General features: G+C 43.7%; 1 protein-coding gene across 2 annotated transcripts in view; it reads left to right on the top strand.

The window, feature by feature from the left end:
* gss (glutathione synthetase) overlaps window positions 1-17,649 on the top strand; it is a 112,535-nt gene extending 94,886 nt beyond the window's left edge. The window contains exons 11-13 of one of the 2 annotated variants that reach the window (XM_059980918.1): window positions 2,994-3,075; window positions 6,986-7,175; window positions 14,919-17,649. In XM_059980918.1, coding sequence (XP_059836901.1) covers window positions 2,994-3,075; window positions 6,986-7,175; window positions 14,919-15,042 — 396 coding nt within the window. In that variant the 3' untranslated portion in view covers window positions 15,043-17,649. The remainder of the gene's footprint in view (window positions 1-2,993; window positions 3,076-6,985; window positions 7,176-14,918) is intronic. The other variant, XM_059980919.1, reaches the window with a different exon arrangement.
* Window positions 17,650-20,465: the final 2,816 nt, after the last annotated feature.

The raw sequence follows: 20,465 nt of genomic DNA, 5'->3' as shown, positions 1-20,465 counted from the left end.
CAACATCCACTCCTCAGATCCAGCACCTTAAACCACTTCACACCACTCAGTCAGGCCATCGCCTCTCTGGCCCTCAGGGCCATATTCTGGTCACTGACAGTGCGCCTCTTCAATGCAATATAATCCATACACACGCTGCCTACATCTTCCACGGCTGTAGGGGCCAATCGCTGCAACCTCTCTCTCTCCGAGGTGTCTTCAGCAGTCAACTCCCCTCCCTTGTGGTATTTCGCAGCGTCCACGAAGAGGGTCTCACCCTCAGATACTTCCCCCAGGCCGTATCACCACTGGCTCTTGTTTGAATTCAGTATCAGCCCAATGCTGCTACACACGTCCGCACAAGCAGCTCGAAACCCTGGGTGCATCGACAATGCCTCCAAACAACGCTCACCCGCCTCCTCCGGGCAGGCTCCCAAGCGCACCAGCAGGATTTTGGTTCTCTCTAGAACAGAAACGCTGCCCGTCTCAACAGGGTCCGGACACATCAGCATTAACGATTCATGAACCTCAGTCTCCTCCACATTTGCCTCTAAGAACTCCATTTTCACTGACCAACAACCGTTGTCTGGATAATCACCGGCACTGGTACCCCGAATCTCCAGTGTCCTCAATGTTGTCAAGGGTAAATGCTTCCAATAACGGTTATGAAACAAACTGTACAGCAACTTCACCGGCGCCCCGGTGCCGAGGATGGCTTTAACTTGACTTCCATCCATCCGTAACAACACCTGTGCGCGTGGCCCCTCTAAGCCTTCAGGAATAGGGTCTGTTCCTTTCGGGAGTTCCTTGGTACATTGCTGGGAATGTGCTCCCCCAGAGACCCCAAGCCGTTCCCCCACTGGGCCTCCTCTAAGTTTCCCGACACCTCTCGAATCAACGGAACAACTGATCCCCTTGACAGATCCCCTTGGCACCACAAGCAATTTATCTGCCCCCCTAGGCAAAAAGGGATACCCTAAAAACTTCCCACCAATCTCCTGCCACAGATATAATAAGCCCCCCAGCTGCGGCATTTGACTTCCAGTCGAACCACACGCATTTTCCCACACTTTCCCAGAACTGGCAGCGGTCACTTCGAGGTAATTGCGCCCGACAGTTCTAACAAAGTCACCAGCCCGCCTACTCAAACTTTCAACCCGTCCCTGTCGCTATTCCTCAGCCAAGCACTGCCACTCACCCAACAACTGAGAGGTCCGCACCGCCCACGCCTCCGCCCCTTTAGGGCTGGACATTATTTCAATAACTGGGCGGAGCTCACCACTGCTGAAACATCCCAACCTGTCACTCCTCAATCTCCAAACAGTACGGACAACCCATGGTCCCACCACCATTTCGTCAGCCAACAGCAACAACCCCACCCAACACACACACAGCGATAACCAGCAATCGCACACCCACAAAGGCACACCAGCTCTTCGCCGCAGACACAATTTAAAGAGGGTGATCACACAGCTTCCACAGAAATCAACCCCGGACGAGCACCCCACAATGTAACCCCCTGGGTTGCCTCAGGCTCGCTCAGCTCGTTCTTGTCTAGGGGGAGCAGCCTTCGGCCCCGCCAAACTGGGTAATCAGCTGGTGTGGATGCTGTGTGATGTCCCCGCCTCGCCCAAAAACAGACAGTACACCATATGCGATTAAATGAGTACAATTTATAAAGGTTACTATAACTAAGTGATTAATAACGATACAGTATATATGAAGAGAAAATTAAAGAAAAGGCGCCAAACTTATCAAAGTCCAAACCACTTCGTGCACAGCCGTTGGAGCTCAATTACTGAAGTCTTCTGGCCACCATTCGATCCCCTCCGAACTCCTCGACTCGCAGCTCAGGACCCTCAGAACTCCTCGGACTCTCCAAACAGCTCAGGACCCTCCGAGTGGTCAACCAAGCACATCTAGCTTCATCCCCCCCCCCCCCCTCGGAGAATCTCCCGGCCTCGGACCCCCCTTTGGGGTCCGATCCTCGCCCAGCTTAGAGCATTGCGTCCTCTCTCTCGACCCCCTCGCGCCGATCTGCCCAAAAGCCCGTCAACAAAAGCTTACAGACTCAGAAGAAAGAACATTAATCCCCATTTGGTTTACAAAGGAATACCATTCTCGTTATCAGTAAATTAGCATTCCTGCTAGTTAACAAAAGGAAACCCTTTCCCAACAGTAACAAAGGGAAAAAAGAAACCCCCTTTACACATAAATAACAAACTAAAATGCATTAATATTAAATACTGTGAGATACGGAAAAGTTAACCAGTGACACTTCAAATACGAAGCGGTGGAGAGTTCAGAAGCCTAATGGCCTGGGGTACTAAACTGTTTTTCATCCCGACCATTATTGTTTTCATTCATCCTAATCTCCTGCCTGATGGTAGAAAGTCAGAGAAGATGCTGGATGGATGGGCGAGATCCTTTATAATACTAAGGGCCCTACGTATGCAGCGCTCCTGATAACTGTCCACGATGGATGGTAGGAAGACCCCTACGATCCTCTCAGCTGTTCTCACAGTGCTTTGTAGGGACTTCTGATCCGATGCTCGACTGCTCCCATACCAGATGGAGATGCACCTTGTCAGGACATTCTCAATGGTGTTCCTGTAAAACACAGTTAAGAATTAGGGTGGCGCCTTGCTTGCCTCAATCTTCTTAGGAAGTGGAGGTGCTGCTGTGCCACCTTGTTCAGGGAGGTTATATTAAAGGACCAGGTCACTCGCATACGTCCTGAAATTTGTGACAGCAGTGTATTGCAATACCATGATAATAAAAACTGTGAATTTACTGTAAATATATATATAGATTTAAATTAAATAAGTAGTGCAAAAAGTATTAAGGTAGTGTTCATGGGTTCAATGTCCATTCAGAAATTGGATGGTGGAGGGAAAGACGTTGTTTAAATATCTGATGGGAGTGGTGTTTAGAAAGCTGAATGGAAATATCAATAATAATATTGCATTTTAAAAGTTTTTTTAATAAATGAGACAAAACTTTCTCTGTGGCAGGGTCGTGAGGGTGATGAAATAATAGCAAAAGCATTGGAGGATCCAGAATCTTACGTGCTGAAACCACAGCGAGAGGGAGGAGGTAAGATAAAGTTGTCGCTTTGTAAATCAGACAACAGGGTTATTTCTTGAGCTCAGAACTTCCACATAGTACAGAGGAAGTGTATTGGTACAGGAGGGTCACCAACATTCAAACCTTTGCCCAGATTTCCGTATTGCTTTGTGAGTTTGATTAATAGTTAAGTAAGTAGTGCAAATGAAAAAGTAGTGAGGTAGTGTTCATGGTTCAATGCCCATTCAGGAATCAAATGGCAGAGAGGAAGAAGCTGTTCCTGAATCACTGAGCATGTGCCTTTGACTGAATTTATTATGAAAGTACATATATGTCAACTTAAGATTCATTTTCTTGCAGCCATTTGCAGTAGTACAGAGAAACGCATTGGAATGAATGAAAAAGTATACATAAACAAAGACTGACAAATAACCAGTACAAAAGAAGACAAACTGTGCAAATACTGAAATAATATTAGATCAATAGTAAAAAAAAAATGAAGACTGAGAATTGTAGAGTCCTTGAAAGTGAGTCCATAGGTTGTGGAAGTGATCAGTTTTTTAGTGACTTCTTTTGAGGTTTCTTTGTTTCGTGGCTGCCAGTAAGGAGACCAATCTCAAGGTTGTATACTGTATCCAAGCTTTGATAATAAAAGCATTTTGAACTTTGTACATGAAGCCATTGCCTGATGTTTGGCTGATGCAGACGAGAACATCTCACAGTCACATCGCTTTACAAACTGTATCCCTCAAGCAGCCAGCCTCCGCCTGTGGGCCAGGCAGCCTGTGCTGCGTGGACAGAATTTCAAAACTGGTTACTGTTTGTACTTAATGGGCCTTTTGAAGACTGGGTGCTTCTTGTTTGTGTTCATACCTGACACCCCTATTTGGTAATCCCTAAAGGATGCCCCACGTCTGTCAATTCCCAAATAGCCTCACCGGGGTAAATTGAAGGAAGCTGTTCCCTTAACTGAATCATTCAATCAGAAACCACATAGCATAATGCTATTACAGTAATCCAGATTCAGTTCGCCTTTGTCTCCAGGGAGTTGTATGTTCTACTCGAGGAAGTCTTGTCACTTGTAATATAGTCTGACTCTAAGTATGTACTTCAATGGAGCCATTTGTCAGACACAAAATATTGAAGTAAACAATGTCATTGTGGATATTGAAATTGTGCTGATTTATTCCAGGTTCTCCAGTTTCAAGATTCAAAGTACCTTTATTATCAAAGAATGTATAAATTATACAACCTTGAGATTTGTCTGCTTACAGGCAGCGCACAGAGAATGAGGGGGAGAAAAACACAAACAAACACAAACAATGGAAGTGAGCAACAACATTCTGAACCAAATGGAGTCCATGGATCCAAATCCCCAGAGCAGCCTGGAGTAGGCCCAAAGCCTTGGTCTCAGTTCATCATATTAGTGGGGCAAATCGCCGCAAAGCTCTCAGACACGAAGCCCAGGAGCCGGGGACAGAATTGCAGCCTCAGCTTCGTGGGGAGAGGTGTGGGCATTGCCGGAGAGCGAGTGAAATCGGCCCAGCTCTCTCCTCCAGTCCCAACACCTTGCCTTTCCAATCGTACCTGGGCTGAATTTTAATTGTCCAAACGGTGGATTGTTCCTCACATTAGGACCTGGGCTCCGCCACTGTGAATTGCTCTGGGCCTTGACCTCAATGCCCTGTGATTTGCGTCGAGCTTCAATTCCTCCCCCCCACATTCTAAAGATATACAGGTTACCAGGCTAATTGGTCACATGGGTGTAATTAAGTCGCACAGGCAAGTTAGGCTGGAAGGGCCTGTTACCGTGCTGTATCTCTAATTTTTTTTTAATGAAGGGATAAAATGAGCTGTGTGTAGTAATGGACTGGAATTTTCTGCCTGTGAAGGTGATTGAGGCAGTTAGGGCCTTTAAAAGGGAATTGTGAGTAAATTTCTGATTGGAATAATTTCTGAACTCATGAACACTGTCCTCCCTACTTTCTATTTCCTATTTTTTTGCGGTACTTATTTAATTCAACTATTTTATACTCAATGTAATTCACAGTTTTCTCTTTCTCTCTATTTTCATATATTGCATTGTACTGCTGCCACAAATTTAACGTATTTCACAACATATGCCATGATATTAAACCGGATTCTAAAGGTTCTGCTTCCTTGCTTAAGGTTGCGCTACCTAACGTGTGTGACTGACTGGCGGTTCGAAAGCAAAGAAATTTGTTACGAATGTTTTAAAAATGTTACTGATGTCACTTTTTTTAAATGTAACTTGTGGTAAACTATCACCTCAAGCACTGAAGTGAAGGCAAAGCAAACTCGAGAGATGTGCCCTGCTGGTGTGCTGGGCAAAATCAACACACTTGGAGTTGGAGCCTTGCTGATTGGAGCGGACGATTTGGACGAGACAGAGGAGTTCCGACACCTGTCCAACTAACCTGATGTGAGGGTGGATCATTTAAAGCGCCAATCTGATTTGGGGAGGTCGAGAACAGCTTCTTTGGCAGCAAAATCTAGGCCAGAAGCAAATCACTGGCCAGCATGTTCTGGGCCTGGAGCAATTCACCGCAGTGGGGCCCAGGTCTGAATGCGAGGCACAGTCCGCTGTTTGGACAATTTAAGCACTGACCCAGATAGACTGGAAAAGCAGGGTGTCAAGAGTCGGGCAAGGCTGGACCTCGCTGGGTGCCGAGCCGATTTGTAGAGGTCAAGAACGGTTCTTCGGCAGCGAGATCTAGCCCAAAGTGATTCACTGTGGTGGATCCTGGGTTCGATTGCAAGGTGCGACCTGCTGTTTGGACAATTTAAACGCTGGCCCAGATAGACTGGGGCTCCTCTGCGACATTAAGGGTATGAAACTGCCCCCCCCCCCCCCCCCCCCCCGCTGCTGTGCTTCATGTCTGCGAACTTTGCAGCGATTTGCCCCACTGACATGATGAACTGAATATCGAGGCTTTGGGCCTACTCCAGGCTGCTCTAGGGATTTGGATTTAAGGGTTCAATTTGGTTCAGAATGCTGTTCTTGCTGCTTGCTTCTATTGTTTGCAAGATTTATGTTTTTTTCCATCTTTCTCTGTGTGCAGAGGGGTTTGGGGGTTGCTCTTCATTTGTTTTTTTACTGGGTTCTTTAGGGTTTCTTGCTTTGCAGCTACCTGTAAGCAAACAAGGTTGCAGAATTTATATATTCTTTGATAATAAATGTACTTTGAGCCTTGAAACTTAAATCTTAATGCTGAGGCTTTGTAAGGCATTGGACAGACTGCACTGGGAGTATTGTGAGCAGGTTTGGGCCCCGTACTTAGGAAGAGATACGCTGGCATTGGAGAAGGTCCAGAGGAGGTTCACAAGAATGATCTGAGGAATGAAAAGAGTGTTTGATGGCTCTGGGCCCATACTTGCCGGAGTTTAGAAGAATGAGGGGAATTTCATTGAGACCTATCAAATATTAAAAGTCCTTGATAGATCAGATGTGGAAAGGATATTTCCTATAGTTGGGGAGTCTAGGACCAGAGGGCATAGCCTCTACATACAATGATATCCCTTTACAACAGAGCTGAGGAGGAATTTCTTTAGCCAGAGGGTGGTAAGGCTGTGGAATTCATTGCCACAGATGTCTGTGGAGGCCAAGTCATTGGGTATATTTAAAGTGGATGTTGATAGGCTCTTGATTAGTAAGGATGCCAATGGAGAAAGGGGACAAAGCAGGAAAGCGGGGTTGCGCAGGATAATAAATCAGCCGTGAAGGACTGCTGGAGCAGATTTGATGGGCCAAATATCCTGATTCTGCCCTTGTGTCTCACGGTCTTTCTGGAGTTCTAGGGTGGTGGTTAATGGAACAGGGTTAATTACTCTGCAAGTAACGCACCAAAGGGCCAAGTGGCCTCCCTCCACACAAGTGATTCTGTGATTGTGTAATTCTCACTGTTCGTGTTGGTGTCAGGTAACAACATTTTCGGTGAAGAGCTGAAGCAGGTTCTGCTCAGCATTAAAAATGGATCAAAGCGATCAGCCTATATCCTGATGGACCGGATCAGACCACAGGCAGTGAAGAATTACCTGCTGCAGGCTGGCACGGCTGTGAAACTGAAGGAGTGTATAGTTGAATTGGGAATGTTCGGTGTCTATATCAGGTAAGGAGGTGTCCCTAACACTTTGACCCATTCTCACCTCATTGCCTCTCTGCTAAATCTATTGATTTAGCGTATGGTAGCCTGTAGGACAAGTTTCATTCTTGAAACTGATGCTCCAGTGAAGATCCAAGTGCTTACCATCTGTGTTAATCGTGACTCAGCCAGAATTACTCATGGAACCCAAGGCCTGAGGTTTCTCTTAAGAAACTGTCCCACACAGCTTGAGACCTCATTCATGGAGATAGTCACCTGTAACAGAGAGTGCTTGGTAAACACACTCCTTACACATGTGCCACATTACCCACAGAAACATTGCCTTGTCATTCTGCTATCATTGCACTGAGTATACACCCTTCATTGTCTTCCCCCAGTATATACTCATCACAGATCCTAAAACAAGCCGATGTGCGCAGGTTGGCTTTATTGTGCCTTTCCGGCTGTGTATGGTGGAATATTCCATTTCTTTAGTAACGGGGGAAGTATAAATGTGTGAATCAAAATCAGGTTTATTAACACTGGCATGTGCCGTGAAATTTGTTAACCTAGCAGCGGTAGTTCAATGCGATACAAAATATAGAAGAAGAAAATATAATAATGAAAAGTAATTCAATTACAGTGTATGTATATTGAATAGATTAAAAATCATGCAAAAACAGTGTTCACAGGTTCAATGTCCATTTAGGAATCAGATGGCAGAGGGGAAGAAGCAGTTCCTGAATCACTGAGTGTGTGCCTTCAGGCTTCTGTACCTCCTACAGTAACAGTAAGAAAAGGGCATGCTCCAGGTGCTGGAGGTCCTTAATAATGGATGCTGCCTTTCTGAGACACCGCTCCTTGAACATGTCCTGGGTCCTGTGTAGGCTAGTACCCAAAATAGAGCCAACTAAATTTACAAACCTTTGCAGCTACTTTCGGTCCTGTGCAGTAGCCCCTCCATACCAGACAGTGATGCAGCCTGTCGGTATGCTCTCCATGGTACATCTGCAGAAGTTTTTGAGCGTATTTGTTGACATATCAAATCTCTTCGGACTCCTAATGAAGTATAGTCACTGTTTTGCCTTCTTTATAACTGCATTGATATGTTGGGTCGAGGTTGGGTCCTCAAAGATCTTGACACCCAGGAACTTGAAACTGCTCACTCTCTCCACTTGTGATCCCTTAATGAGAATTGGTATGTGTTCCTTCGTCTTACCCTTCCTGAAGTTCACAATCAGCTCTTCTGTCTTACTGACATTGAGTGCAGGGTTGTTGCTGTGACACCACTCCACTAGTTGGCATACCTCACTCTTGTACGCCCTCTTGTCTCCATCTGAGATTCTACCAACAATGGTTGTGTCATCAACAAATTTATAGTTGGTATTTAAGCTACGCCTAGCCACACAGTCATATGGAGAGAGCAGAGCAGTAGGAAGTTGAGGATCTAATTGCAGAGGAAGGTACAGAGGCTCTATACCTTCTCAATCAGGATTGAGGGAATGATGGTTTTCAATACTGAGCTATAGTCGATGAACAGCATCCTGATATAGATATTTGTGTTGGATCACAATGTGATCATCACTGGAATCAGGTTTATCAGCACTGTGTCATATGACATGAAATTTACTGTACTGCAGCAGCAGTACAGTGCAAAGACATAAAATTACTATAAATTACAAAATAAATAGTGCAGAGAAAAGAATGAAAGAAATGTTCAGAAATCTGACAGCAGAGAAAATAATTGGCAGTGGGTTTTCAAGCTCCAATACCACCACCTGGATGGTGATAATGAGAAGGCGCATGTCCCAGATGCTGAGGAAACTTAGTAATGGAAGCTGCCTTCTTTAGACGCCACCTCTTGAAGGTATCCTCGATGATGGGGTGGGTTGCGGCCCTGATGGAACTGGGTAAATCTAAACCCTGTGCATCATATTGCGATCCTATGCATCAGCAGCTCCAAACCAGACTGTGATGCAGTCAGAATGCTGTCCATTGTTCGTTCGTTCGTTCGTTAGGTGCCTCTTCGTATGATGTTGGCAATTATATCCTCTTCATGACCATGATTCTTCCTGGCAAACTTTTCTGCAGAAGAGGTTTGCTGTTGCTGCCTTCTGGGCAGTGTCTTTACAAGACGGGTGACCCTAGCTGTTCACAATACTCTTCAGAGATTGTCTGCCTGGTGTCAGTGGTCGCACAACCAGGACTTGTGATCTGCACCGGCTGCTCATATGATCATCCACCACTGCTTCCATGGCTTCATGTGACCCTGATCGGGGGCTAAGCAGTTGCTACATCTTGCCCAAGGGTGACCTGCAAAGGGAAGGAATGCCTTACACCTCCTTTAGTTAGAGACGTTTCTCCACCCTGTCATGCATTTGCACACCTGTAGAAGTCTTCAAGAGTCTTTGATGCATACCGAATCTCCTTCAGAAAAGGTGGCCTGTTTATCTGTGCAGTCAGTCAGATGAAGTACTTTACAATAATGCATCGAGTCTTACTCTTGGACATGTGGCTTGGTTTCATCGTGGGTCCAGAAGACTTGGAGTATACATGGCTAAAATGTTATTGACATCACAACCTCTGTTATTGACAACTTAGCAAGTTCTGAAAGTCACACCATCCATAGAAGTTTTTCACTGTTTTCTAACTGAACTACTTGCTCTTCTCCAATCCAAGTGAATGCAAAAGAGACCATGGCTGGAACTAATTGCCCTAAGATGAGCCTGGATTAACCCATTCTGAAAGTTCCTGCCATCGGACAGGAGGTAGAGAATCCTCAGGTCCCACACCACCAGGTTCAGAAACAGTTATTGCCGTACAACCAATACACTGAACCAACATGGATAATTTCACTCACTGCAACTCTGAGCTGGTTCCACAACCTACAGACTCACTTTCAAAGACTTTACAACTCATGTTAAGCCAGCTGGTTGTGTAGTTGCATCAGCTCCAGACTTGGAGACAAATGATCCCAAGTTCAAATCTAGTCGGCTCCTTGCATACTTACTATCTGTGCTGGGTTGAGCTCCGAGCTAGCAACTCTGCCTCAAAAAAAAGTCAAATGCTATGGAAACGGCAAAAAAATGCTGCCCAAGGTGCCAGAAGGTGCAAGAAGTTTACAACAATAACAACAAATATTCTTAGTATTATGCCTTCTTTCTGCACATCGGTTGTTTGGCTGTGTTTAGAAACATAGAAAACCTACAACACAATACAGGCCCTTCGGCCCACAACGCTGTGCCAGACATACTTATTTTAGAAATTACCTCTGGTTACCCATAGCTCTCTTTTTTTAAGACCTATGTACCTATCCAAGAGTCTCTTAAAAGTCCCTATTGCATCTGCCCCCAGTCCATTTCACACACTCACCATTCTTTGCGTAAAAAAAATAAATAAATTTACCCCTGACGTCCCCTCTGTACCTACTTCCAAGCACCTTAAAACTATGCCCTCTCATGTTAGCCATTTCTGCCCTGAGGAAAAAGCCTCTGACTAGCCACGCAATCAATGCCTCTTATCATCTTATAAACCTCTATCAGGTCACCTCTCATCCTCTGTCGCTCCAAGGAGAAAAGCCCGAGTTCACTCAACTTATTCTCATAAAGCATGCTCCCCAATCCAGGCAACATCCTTGTAAATCTCCTCTGTGCACTTTCTATAGTTTCCACATCCTTCCTGTAGTGAGGCAACCAGAACTGAGCACAGTACTCCAAGTGAGGTCTGACCAGGATCCTATATAGCTGCAACATTACTCCTTGGCTCCTGAACCCAATCCTCCATTGATGAAGGCCAAGACACCGTATGCCTTCTTAACCACACAGTCAACCTGCTTAGCCGCTTTGAGTGTCCTATGGACTTGGACTCTAAGATCGCTCTGATCCTCCACACTGTCAAGAGTCTTACCATTAATACTATATTCTGCCGTCATATTTGACCTACCAAAATGAACCACCTCACGCTTACCTGGGTTGAATTCCATCTGCCACTTCTCAGCCCACTTTTGCATGGTATCGATGTCCCTCTGTAACCTCTGACAACCCTCCAGACTATCCACAACACCTCCAACCTTTGTGTCATCAGCAAGTCAAGTCAAGTCACTTTTATTGTCATTTCAACCATAACTGCTGGTACAGTATGTAGTAAAAATGAGACAACGTTTTTCAGGACCATGGTGTTACATGACACAGTACAAAAACTAGACTGAACTACGTAAAAAACAACGCAGAGAAAACTACACTAGACTATAGTCCTACACAGGACTGCGTAAAGTGCACAAAAACAGTGCAGGAATTACAATAAATAATAAACAGGACAATAGGGCAAGGTGTCAGTCCAGGCTCTGCATATTGAGGAGTCTGATAGCTTGGAAGAAGAAACTGTTACATAGTCTGGTCGTGAGAACCCGAATGCTTCGGAGCCTTTTCCCAGACGGCAGGAGGGAGAAGAGATTGTATGAAGGGTGCTCAAATTTACTAACCCATCCCTCCATTTCTTTATCCAGATCATTTATAAAAATCATGAAGAGATAGGGTCCCAGAACAGATCCCTGAGGCACACCACTGGTCACTGACCTCCATGCAGAATATGACCCATCATAAATTCTATTTTTTCTTTACTTTCCCGTAAGTACCTGGAAGAAAATGAATCTCAAGGTAGTACATGGTGACATGTACATACTTCAATAATAAACGGACTTTTTTGAATTTGAGGTTACAGCTGGCATCAAAACGCTGCAGTTTGTGTGTGTTGTTTGAATTTCCAGCATCTGCAGATTTCCTCGTGTTTGCAGTTTTCTGTTGCTTTTCACATACAGTATTCATATTAAATGAATATTAACAATCCGGAATCTTTCTGTATTCAGTTAATGGAACTTGGGCATTGCTGGCACAATCAGTGTTTGTGGTAAATCTCTCTGCCTTTGAGATGTTGTCATGAGGCAGGGATACTGAAGCCTGAAGAGCCCCATCTTCAACAACTTCTTCCCCACTCCCATCAGGTTCTTGAAATGACCCGAAAAACCCTAACACTATCTCAGACTACATTTCTTATTTTATTGTTCAAGTTTTGTATAATTTGTTAATTTGAGTTGCTTATAGAATATAAACAGTACAGACCCTACAGCCCATGATGTTATGCTGGTCTTTTAACCTACTCTAAGATCAACCTAACCCTTCCTTCCTACATAGCCCTCCATTTTTTCTGTAATCCATATGCCTATCTAAGAGTCTCTGAAATGTCCCTAATGTATCTGCCTCTACCACCACCACTGGGAGTGTGTTCAACACACCCACCACTCTCTATGTAAAAATTAAATAAATAAATCACCTCTTTTACTTTCTTCCAATCACCTTAAAATTATATTCCCTCTTACTAACCATTTCCACCCCGTGAAAGAGTCCGTGGCTATCCACTTAATTTGTGCCTCTTGTCATCTTGTTCACCTCTATCAAGTCACCTCTCATCCTCCTTCGCTCCATAGGGAAAAGCCCTAGCTTGCTCAACTGATCCTCATAAGATGTGCTCTCTAATCCAGGAAGCATCCTGGTAAATCTCCTCTGTAATCTCTCTAAAGTTTCTACACTCTTCCTATAATGAGGCGACCAAAACTGAACATAATAGTCCAAGTAGGGTCTATCCAGGGTTTTATAGAGCTGCAACATTACCTCATGGCTTTTGAACTCAATACCATGAACCCCGACCATTAACCGAAGGTTCTGTGGACCCCAGCTTCAGAACCTATGACAATGAAGTTAAGAAAGGGTCTATTTTACCATCTTGAACTGCTGCTGTGTATAGGAGGTACAGTTCACACAGCACTGTTCAAAGTACACGTATGTCACCATAGACTACCAATGTGCAAAAGACAAACTGTACAAATACAAAAAATAATAATATTCACACAAAATGCTGAAGGAACTCAGCAAGCCAGGCAGCATCTATGGAAAAAAGTAAACAGTCAATATTCTTTTCAGGACGAGACCCAAAATAATAATATTATAATAATATTAAATAAATGGGTAATAAATATCAAAAGCATGAGTTGTAGAGTCCTTAAAAGTGGGCCATAGGTTCTAGAATTAGTTCAGTGTTGGTGTGAGTGAAGATATCCATGCTGGTTCAAAAACCTGATGCTTGAGGGGTAATAACTGTTCCTAAACATGGTGGTATGGGAACTAAGTACCTCTGTCTAATGGTAGTAGCGACAAGAGAGCTTGGCCTGGATGATGGGAGCCCTTGATGATGGATGCTGCTTTCCTGTGGCGACATTTCTTGTAGATGTTCTCAATGCTGATGAGTTTGATCGGCTGGGCTGTATCCACTGCTTTTTATAAGTTTTTCTGTTTGTGGCTGTGATGCAACCAGTTATGGTGCATCATGAACACAAGAAAATCTGCAGATGCTGGAAATCCAAAGCAACACACACAAAATGCTGACGAAACTCAGCAGGTTAGGCAGCAACTTTGAAAATGAGTAAACAGTCGATGTTTTGGGCTGAGACCCTTCATCAGGATGTTATCTGGTCATCTAAAGAAATTAAAAACGTCTACATTTAGTACACAATGTCCTTCAGGGAAAGATATTAGTGATAATTATCTTTAACTGCTTCCTCTGTTCAAGGGGAGGAGAGGGATGAATAATAAATATTGGCTTTGCCAGGGAGACCCACGTGATATGAAGAAATAAACAAAAAGATTAAAAATTTGCTGTACAGGAATCACAGTTTTTTTTTTCTTGCTCTCTTTGAAGATGGAAGCGATATGAAGAAGATGGCGAGAATAGAGCAAGCCAGCAGACCTGGCTTCTATGGAAGGAGAAACTGTTTAAGGCGGAAGTTGATAGACTCTTGATTGGTCAGGCATCAAGGGATAGGGGGAGAAGGCAGGAGGAGATTGGGACTGAGAGGAAAATTGGATAGCCATGATGAAATGGGTCAGACTTAGTGAGTCAAATGGCCTAATTCTGCTTCTATATTTTATGGTCTTATTAAGGACCCAGAATCACACCATCCAGAACATGCCTTCTTTTCATTACTACCTTCAGGTGCTTGAAGATGCAGACTCAACATTTTAAAAACAGCTTCTTTCCCTTCTGCCATCAGATTTCTGGATGTTCTATTAACTCATGAATACTACTTCAATATTTATTTCTTGCATTTTCATGTTTTATTGTAACTTTAGTAATTTTCATGCCGTACACAGTACTGCTACCTCAAAAACAACAACATTTCATGATAAACACTCAGACCACTCTATTAGTCTGCAAATATCTAATCAGCCAATTATGTGGCAGCAACTCAGTGCATATAAGCACACAGACATGGTCAAAAGGTTCAGACCAAGCATCAGAAGGGGGAAGAAATGTGATCTTGGTGACTTTGATCATGGAATGACTGTTGGTACTAGACAGGGTGGTTTGAGTGTCAGAGGAGAATGGCCAAACTGGTTCAAGACAACAGGAAGGTGACAGTAACTCAAATGACCATGCATTACCACAATGGTGTGCAGAAGAGCATCTCTGAATGGACAACATGCCAAAACTTGAAGTGGATGGGCTAGAACAGCAGAAGATCATGAATGTACACTAGGTTTTCAAGGTACTTAATAAAGTGGCCTTTGAGTGCATGTCAGTGATAATAAGCATGATTCTGATGAGTTAATGTTTCAAAGACCAGACTGAGTGACTTGGGGAGAGAGTGCAAAATGGCATCTTGTGAATTCTTGAGCTCTTGTGCTTTTTTACATTAAATCTTCATTTTCTGTCTTGTAGGAATTGTAATAAGATGGTGATGAACGTATGCCCCGGGTACTTGCTTCGCACAAAGAGCACGGAGTTTGCGGATGGAGGCGTGGCTGCTGGAGTGGCAGTTCTCGATACGCCGTACTTCATCTGAACCACAGGTGTACTGGCGTGTATGTGCAGACTGCTGTGGGAATTCAGCAAGGACTTTCCCACCCTCCCTGCTGGGTGGAAGAAGGGCAGAGGTGATGATGGCCCTTCAACCAGTAATTTACTGAAGGATTCAGAATCTTAATTTTAAATAAAATGGACCAATCAAATCGATACAATTCAGAACAGCTGGGCAGCACAGTAGCATAGTGATTAGCCTAATACTTCTCCAGTGCCAGCAATTCTTGCCACTGTCTGGAAGTAGTTTATATGTTCTCCCTGAGACCATGTGGGCTTCTCCCAGTTTCCTCCCTCATTCCAAAGACATACAGGTTAGTGGGTTATTTAGTCATATGGGTGTAATTAGACTGTGTGGGCTCTTAGGGCCAGAAGGGCCTGTTACCGTGCTGTTTCTCGAAAAATCTAAAAAACTGAAGTAAAGGGTTAGATGTCTCTGGTTGTTAACAGGGTTGACAGTGTCTGAAAAAAATGAAATGTTACTCAGGCAGCATTGATAATTGCAAGTTATTACCCCCAGGTATGTCACTGGGATTTCTACAGTTTGCAACACACACACACACACACACACACACACACACACACACACACACACACACACACACACACACACACACACACACACACACACACACGCACAATGCTGGAGGAACTCAGCAGGTCAGGCAGCATCAAGATCAACCAGGCGGAGAGAGAGGGATGATGGCATGAACATTGATTTCTCTAGCTTCTGTTAATTTTTCCTCTCCCACTCTTTTTTTTCATTCCCCATTCTGGTTCCCCTCTCACCCCTTCTGTTTTCCTCATCTGCCCATGACTTCCCTCTGGTTCCCCTCTTCCTTCCCTTTCTCCCATAGTCCAGTGTCCTATCATATTCCTTTTTCTTTAACCTTTCACCTCTCAACTTGTACCCCTTCACCCCCCCCCACATACACACTTTGTGTATGTGCTGATTTATGGTTGCCTTTCCCTTCTAACGCCTTCTGCCATTTCTGCAAGGAAATAAGTTTTTAATTTGCAATTTGCTGATAATATTGTGTGTACCCAATGACACTGACACCTCTGTGTGCTCAATAACATGGCCTACCTTCAGATCAGTTTTGTTTTTCAATAAGAGTATCTTCCCTGCCTAACCTAATCAAATATTTTGACCATATCCATAACCTGGTTACCAATTTCAAAGGGATGATTCAAAATGCTGGAGTCAGGCAGCATAAGTGGTGCACCTGAGTTCTTGCCCTGAAATACTGACTGTGCATTCTTCTCTATAGATGCTGCCTGACCTGCTGAGTTCCTCCAGTATTTTGTTTATTTTACTCTGAATTTTCAGCATGTATTGATTCTCTTGTGCTGAAAGAGTTGATTTATTTTTGTGTAAAATGTGATTTTAAAATGAATCGCAATGAAGTCTATTATTAGATAAGCAGGATTTAGCAACTCTATGTACGTAGACTTACAGAACACTAACGTTTTAAATTTGAAGCAATTGACCCTTTCACAATTGTACATCTAACTAATTGATGTGCATTACTACATAGATCTTAATACCATGATGTGCTGCTTCAGTTAGCTGTGGTCCCTATTATACATACCCTCTGTACTGGAGTGCATAAAGGGTTGAAACTGCACCTGAAGGTCTGGAGCTTACTGAAAGGGTGATGCAGGTCTATGAAAAAGAAAGTAACTTGTACAAAAGACGGCCTAATGTTCACCTACCAACCTGGTAACCGGTTGATTCAATGATGGTTAATTCTATTTGCTTTTTGTGCTCCAACCCTCCTCACTTATTTTAAGAAATGGTAGTGAAGCAGTTAGCATCTTTGTCCCACAGCTCCGGTCTCATCCTTGGCATCTTAAATGCTTTTTGGCATTTGACTTTTAACAACCTTTCCTATTTCAGACCAAACTCCTGAAGATATTAAAATGTAACTATGGGGATCTGCAGCAACAAAAACAGACCATTCTGCCCAACTAATTGAGCTTAAATCTTAACTCTTATTTTCCTTCAAAATTGTTTCTAGATTTTTAACACTTTTTCTTGTTATTGTTAATGTTATTGGCAGCCGGAGATTTTGTTCTGCTAGCACAAGCAGCCTTCACTTGTGACTGGGTACTCTGATAAGATATTGCATTGAAACTGACTCTAATCTCCCATCGCAGATGTCTTCCTGAAAAGCAGATCAATTGTGGCTGTTCGATGCTAGATTAGCCAGCACACTGGCTGAGTTAGGAGCAGCTTGTCTAGTCTGAACTATAAAGGACCTTTTTGTTGATCTTTTTGTACACAGAATTGAAATTGTTTAATTTTTTTGGAGTGTGGTTCTCAAAATTACCTAAACTTACTGTACTGTGATCTGATTACCTGGATTCTCTGATAGACCAAGGTCCTGTATACAAGTGTACCAACACTCATTGTGTTCTGACTACCATTATGATTCATCTAAATTTATTATTTTATTGAACAACATAAGTGTTGCTCTCCTTGATTATTGTTTCATCTACCTATCACTACTGTGGTAAAGAATTTGCTTCTGAATCCCTTGATTAGGAATAAATCATTGCAAAATGAATTGAAAATAAATTCATAACATAATTATTGAATTACTTGTGAAATAATGTAACCAGATTGAATTTAATAGTCATAAAACAGCACAGAAACAGGCTATTCGGCCCATCTAGACCATGCCAGACCAGTTAACCTGCACACGGACCATAGCCCTCCATACCTCTACCATCTAGTTACCTGTGCAAACCTCTTGCCTGGCAGCTTGGTCCACGCTTTCACGACACTCTGAATACAGGAGTTTCCCCTCATGTTCCCCTTTAAATGTTTGCCTTTCACCTTTAACCTATGACCTCTAGTTGTAGTCCCACTGAACCCCAGTAGAAAAAGCATGCTTGCATTTACCTTTACTTATACCCCATACATGCATACACACACTTTTTACACACACGCAGAGGCGTGCGCACTCACACCAACACAGAATACGGTCAAAGTGTGATGCAAGGGTATCTGCCCACTTCCACATTCCTTCAGGGTGAATGTATTTCTCAGATGATGTGACTGAGTTTCAGAGAGCATTTTAATCTCATCTCCGAGCTAATGATGGCAGCCTGACCTTGCGTCAGAGTTGGCCCACAGCAGTGTCCTGGATTTGCAGCATTGCCTGTGAAATGCTGGGAAAGGAAAGCTATTCAACGACTTTCAGCCTTGCAGAGATCAGTGTTGCATCAGATGATCTGAGTGAAAGGACTCCTATCTGTGACTGTGCATTATCCACACTGCTGAAAACTGTCCAGTCACCCAACACTTTGCAATGCCTTCAATGACAATTCAGTGGTTTCCAGATAACATCCAATAAATCATAGGTATCTATTTCCTATGGAACCAAACTTATGAATCACAAGAGCAAACACGAGGAAATCTGCAGATGCTGGAAATTCAAACCGCACACAAAATGCTGGTGGAACACAGCAGGCCAGGCAGCATCTATTGAGAGAAGCACTGTCAACGTTTCGGGTCCTGACGAAGGGTCTCGGCCCGAAACGTCAACAGTGCTTCTCCCTATAGATGTTGCCTGACCTGCTGTGTTCCACCAGCATTTTGTGTGTGTTGTTATGAATCACAATCAGTTTTTTAATCACTGATATACTACACGTTGTTAAATTCTGTGGCAATATATAAGAAGAAATACATATTTAAAAATTAAATAAGTAGTGCAAAAAGTGTGAAGAGGTGTTCATGGGTTTATTCAGAAATCTGATGGTGGAGGGTAAGAAACTGTTCCTGAAACTGAGTGTGTGTCTTCAACCTCCTGTGCCTCCTACTTGGTGGTAGCAATGAGAAGAGAGCATGCCCTGGGTAGTGAGGTTCCTTAATGGTGGATGCTGCCTTTTTGAGGCATTATCTCCTGATAGGTCCTCGATGGTAGGGAGGCTTGTGCCCATGATGGAGCTGGCTGAGTTTACAATTGTCTGCATCTTTTTCTGATCTGTTCTTTGGCACCTCCATACCAGATGGTGATGCACCCAGTTGGAAATCTCTCCACGGTACATCTGCAGAAATTTGAGTGTCTTTGATGATGTACCAAATCTTCTTAAACTCTTAGTGAAATATGACTGCTGGCATGCCCTCTTTGTAATTACATCAATATATTGGGCCCAGTCTAGATCCTATGAGATGTTCACACCCAGGAACTCAAAACTGCTCACCCTTTCCAAATTCTCGGAAGGATTTAATGTCTGCTGCAGAGCAGAAGATTGGACTGTGTGGCACCAAAGGTTGATGAAATATCACCTGTTTGGGAGTTGTAAATTTAAGTTGTCCTACAGAAGGTAGTACTGCACTGTCAGGGCTGCTGCCTTCTGGGTGTAGCTTTTTGTAGAAATTCATGTTCCCATTAATTAGATGGAGCTTGAACAGCAGCCATTCAGAGGCGAAAAATGAAGATGTCATCACCCAGGTCCAGGAAAGAGCTTCAAAAATCAGTGCTTCATAGCCGGTTTTTTTTTCAGAGCTTGAACAGCAGCCAACTGGTGTTTGAGATTTATTGGTAAGGTAAAATAAAAATAAGATGGGAGCTAGCAGAATGGCCATTGTTGGAGCAGGACAGTTTTAGAGTGGGGAAACTTATGGCTTTGGCTCGATAGACATAGGCATATTAAGTCTCTGGTAAGCACTTTGTTGCTCATTCTTCATCTGTTAGTGCATAGTTAGAGCAGTAAGAATGGCTCCAAGGGCTGTGTTTTGTTCTTTGTGTGAGACGTGAGAATTCTGGGAGACCTACAGCCTCCTGGATAACAATGTCTGTACTAGGTGCTTCAAGCTGCAGCTCCTCAGAGAAGGTGTTAAGAAGCTGGAGCTGCCACTCGATGACCTTCAGATAAGGGAAAAGAGGAGATGATAGGTAAGAGCTACAGAGAGATAGTCAACCCTATGTTGCAGGAAGCAGGTGAATTGGCAAATGTCAGGGAAGGGAAATAAGTAGCTAGTACAGAGTACCCCTGTGCCTGTTCCCCTCAATAACAAGTATACAGTTTTGAATACTGTGAAGGGTGACGACCTACTGGGGATGGGGGGTGGAGGTGGTGGTGGTGCCACAGTGACAAGGCTCTCACTGTGGCTCAGAAGGCAAGGGGGCAGAGGAGGAATGCAGTGATGATGGGAGATTCCATGGTTCAAGGAGTAGACAGGTGAGACTGAGAATGTGATAGAGAGTCCTAGCTGATATGTTGCCTCCAGGGGATGTCTCGGATCGTATCCACAATATTCTAAAGGTTGGGGGTGTGGGGATGAACAGCCAGACGTCATGGTACATATTGGTACCACTGACAGAAGAAGGAAAAGAGAGGAGGTCCTAAAAAGAGAATTTAGAGAGCCGGGTAGAAAGCTGAAAAGCACGACCACCA

This window comes from Hypanus sabinus, chromosome 9, assembly GCF_030144855.1.
Source record: "Hypanus sabinus isolate sHypSab1 chromosome 9, sHypSab1.hap1, whole genome shotgun sequence".
Lineage (NCBI taxonomy): Eukaryota > Metazoa > Chordata > Chondrichthyes > Myliobatiformes > Dasyatidae > Hypanus > Hypanus sabinus.
This window is presented reverse-complemented; position numbering and strand designations above follow the sequence as displayed.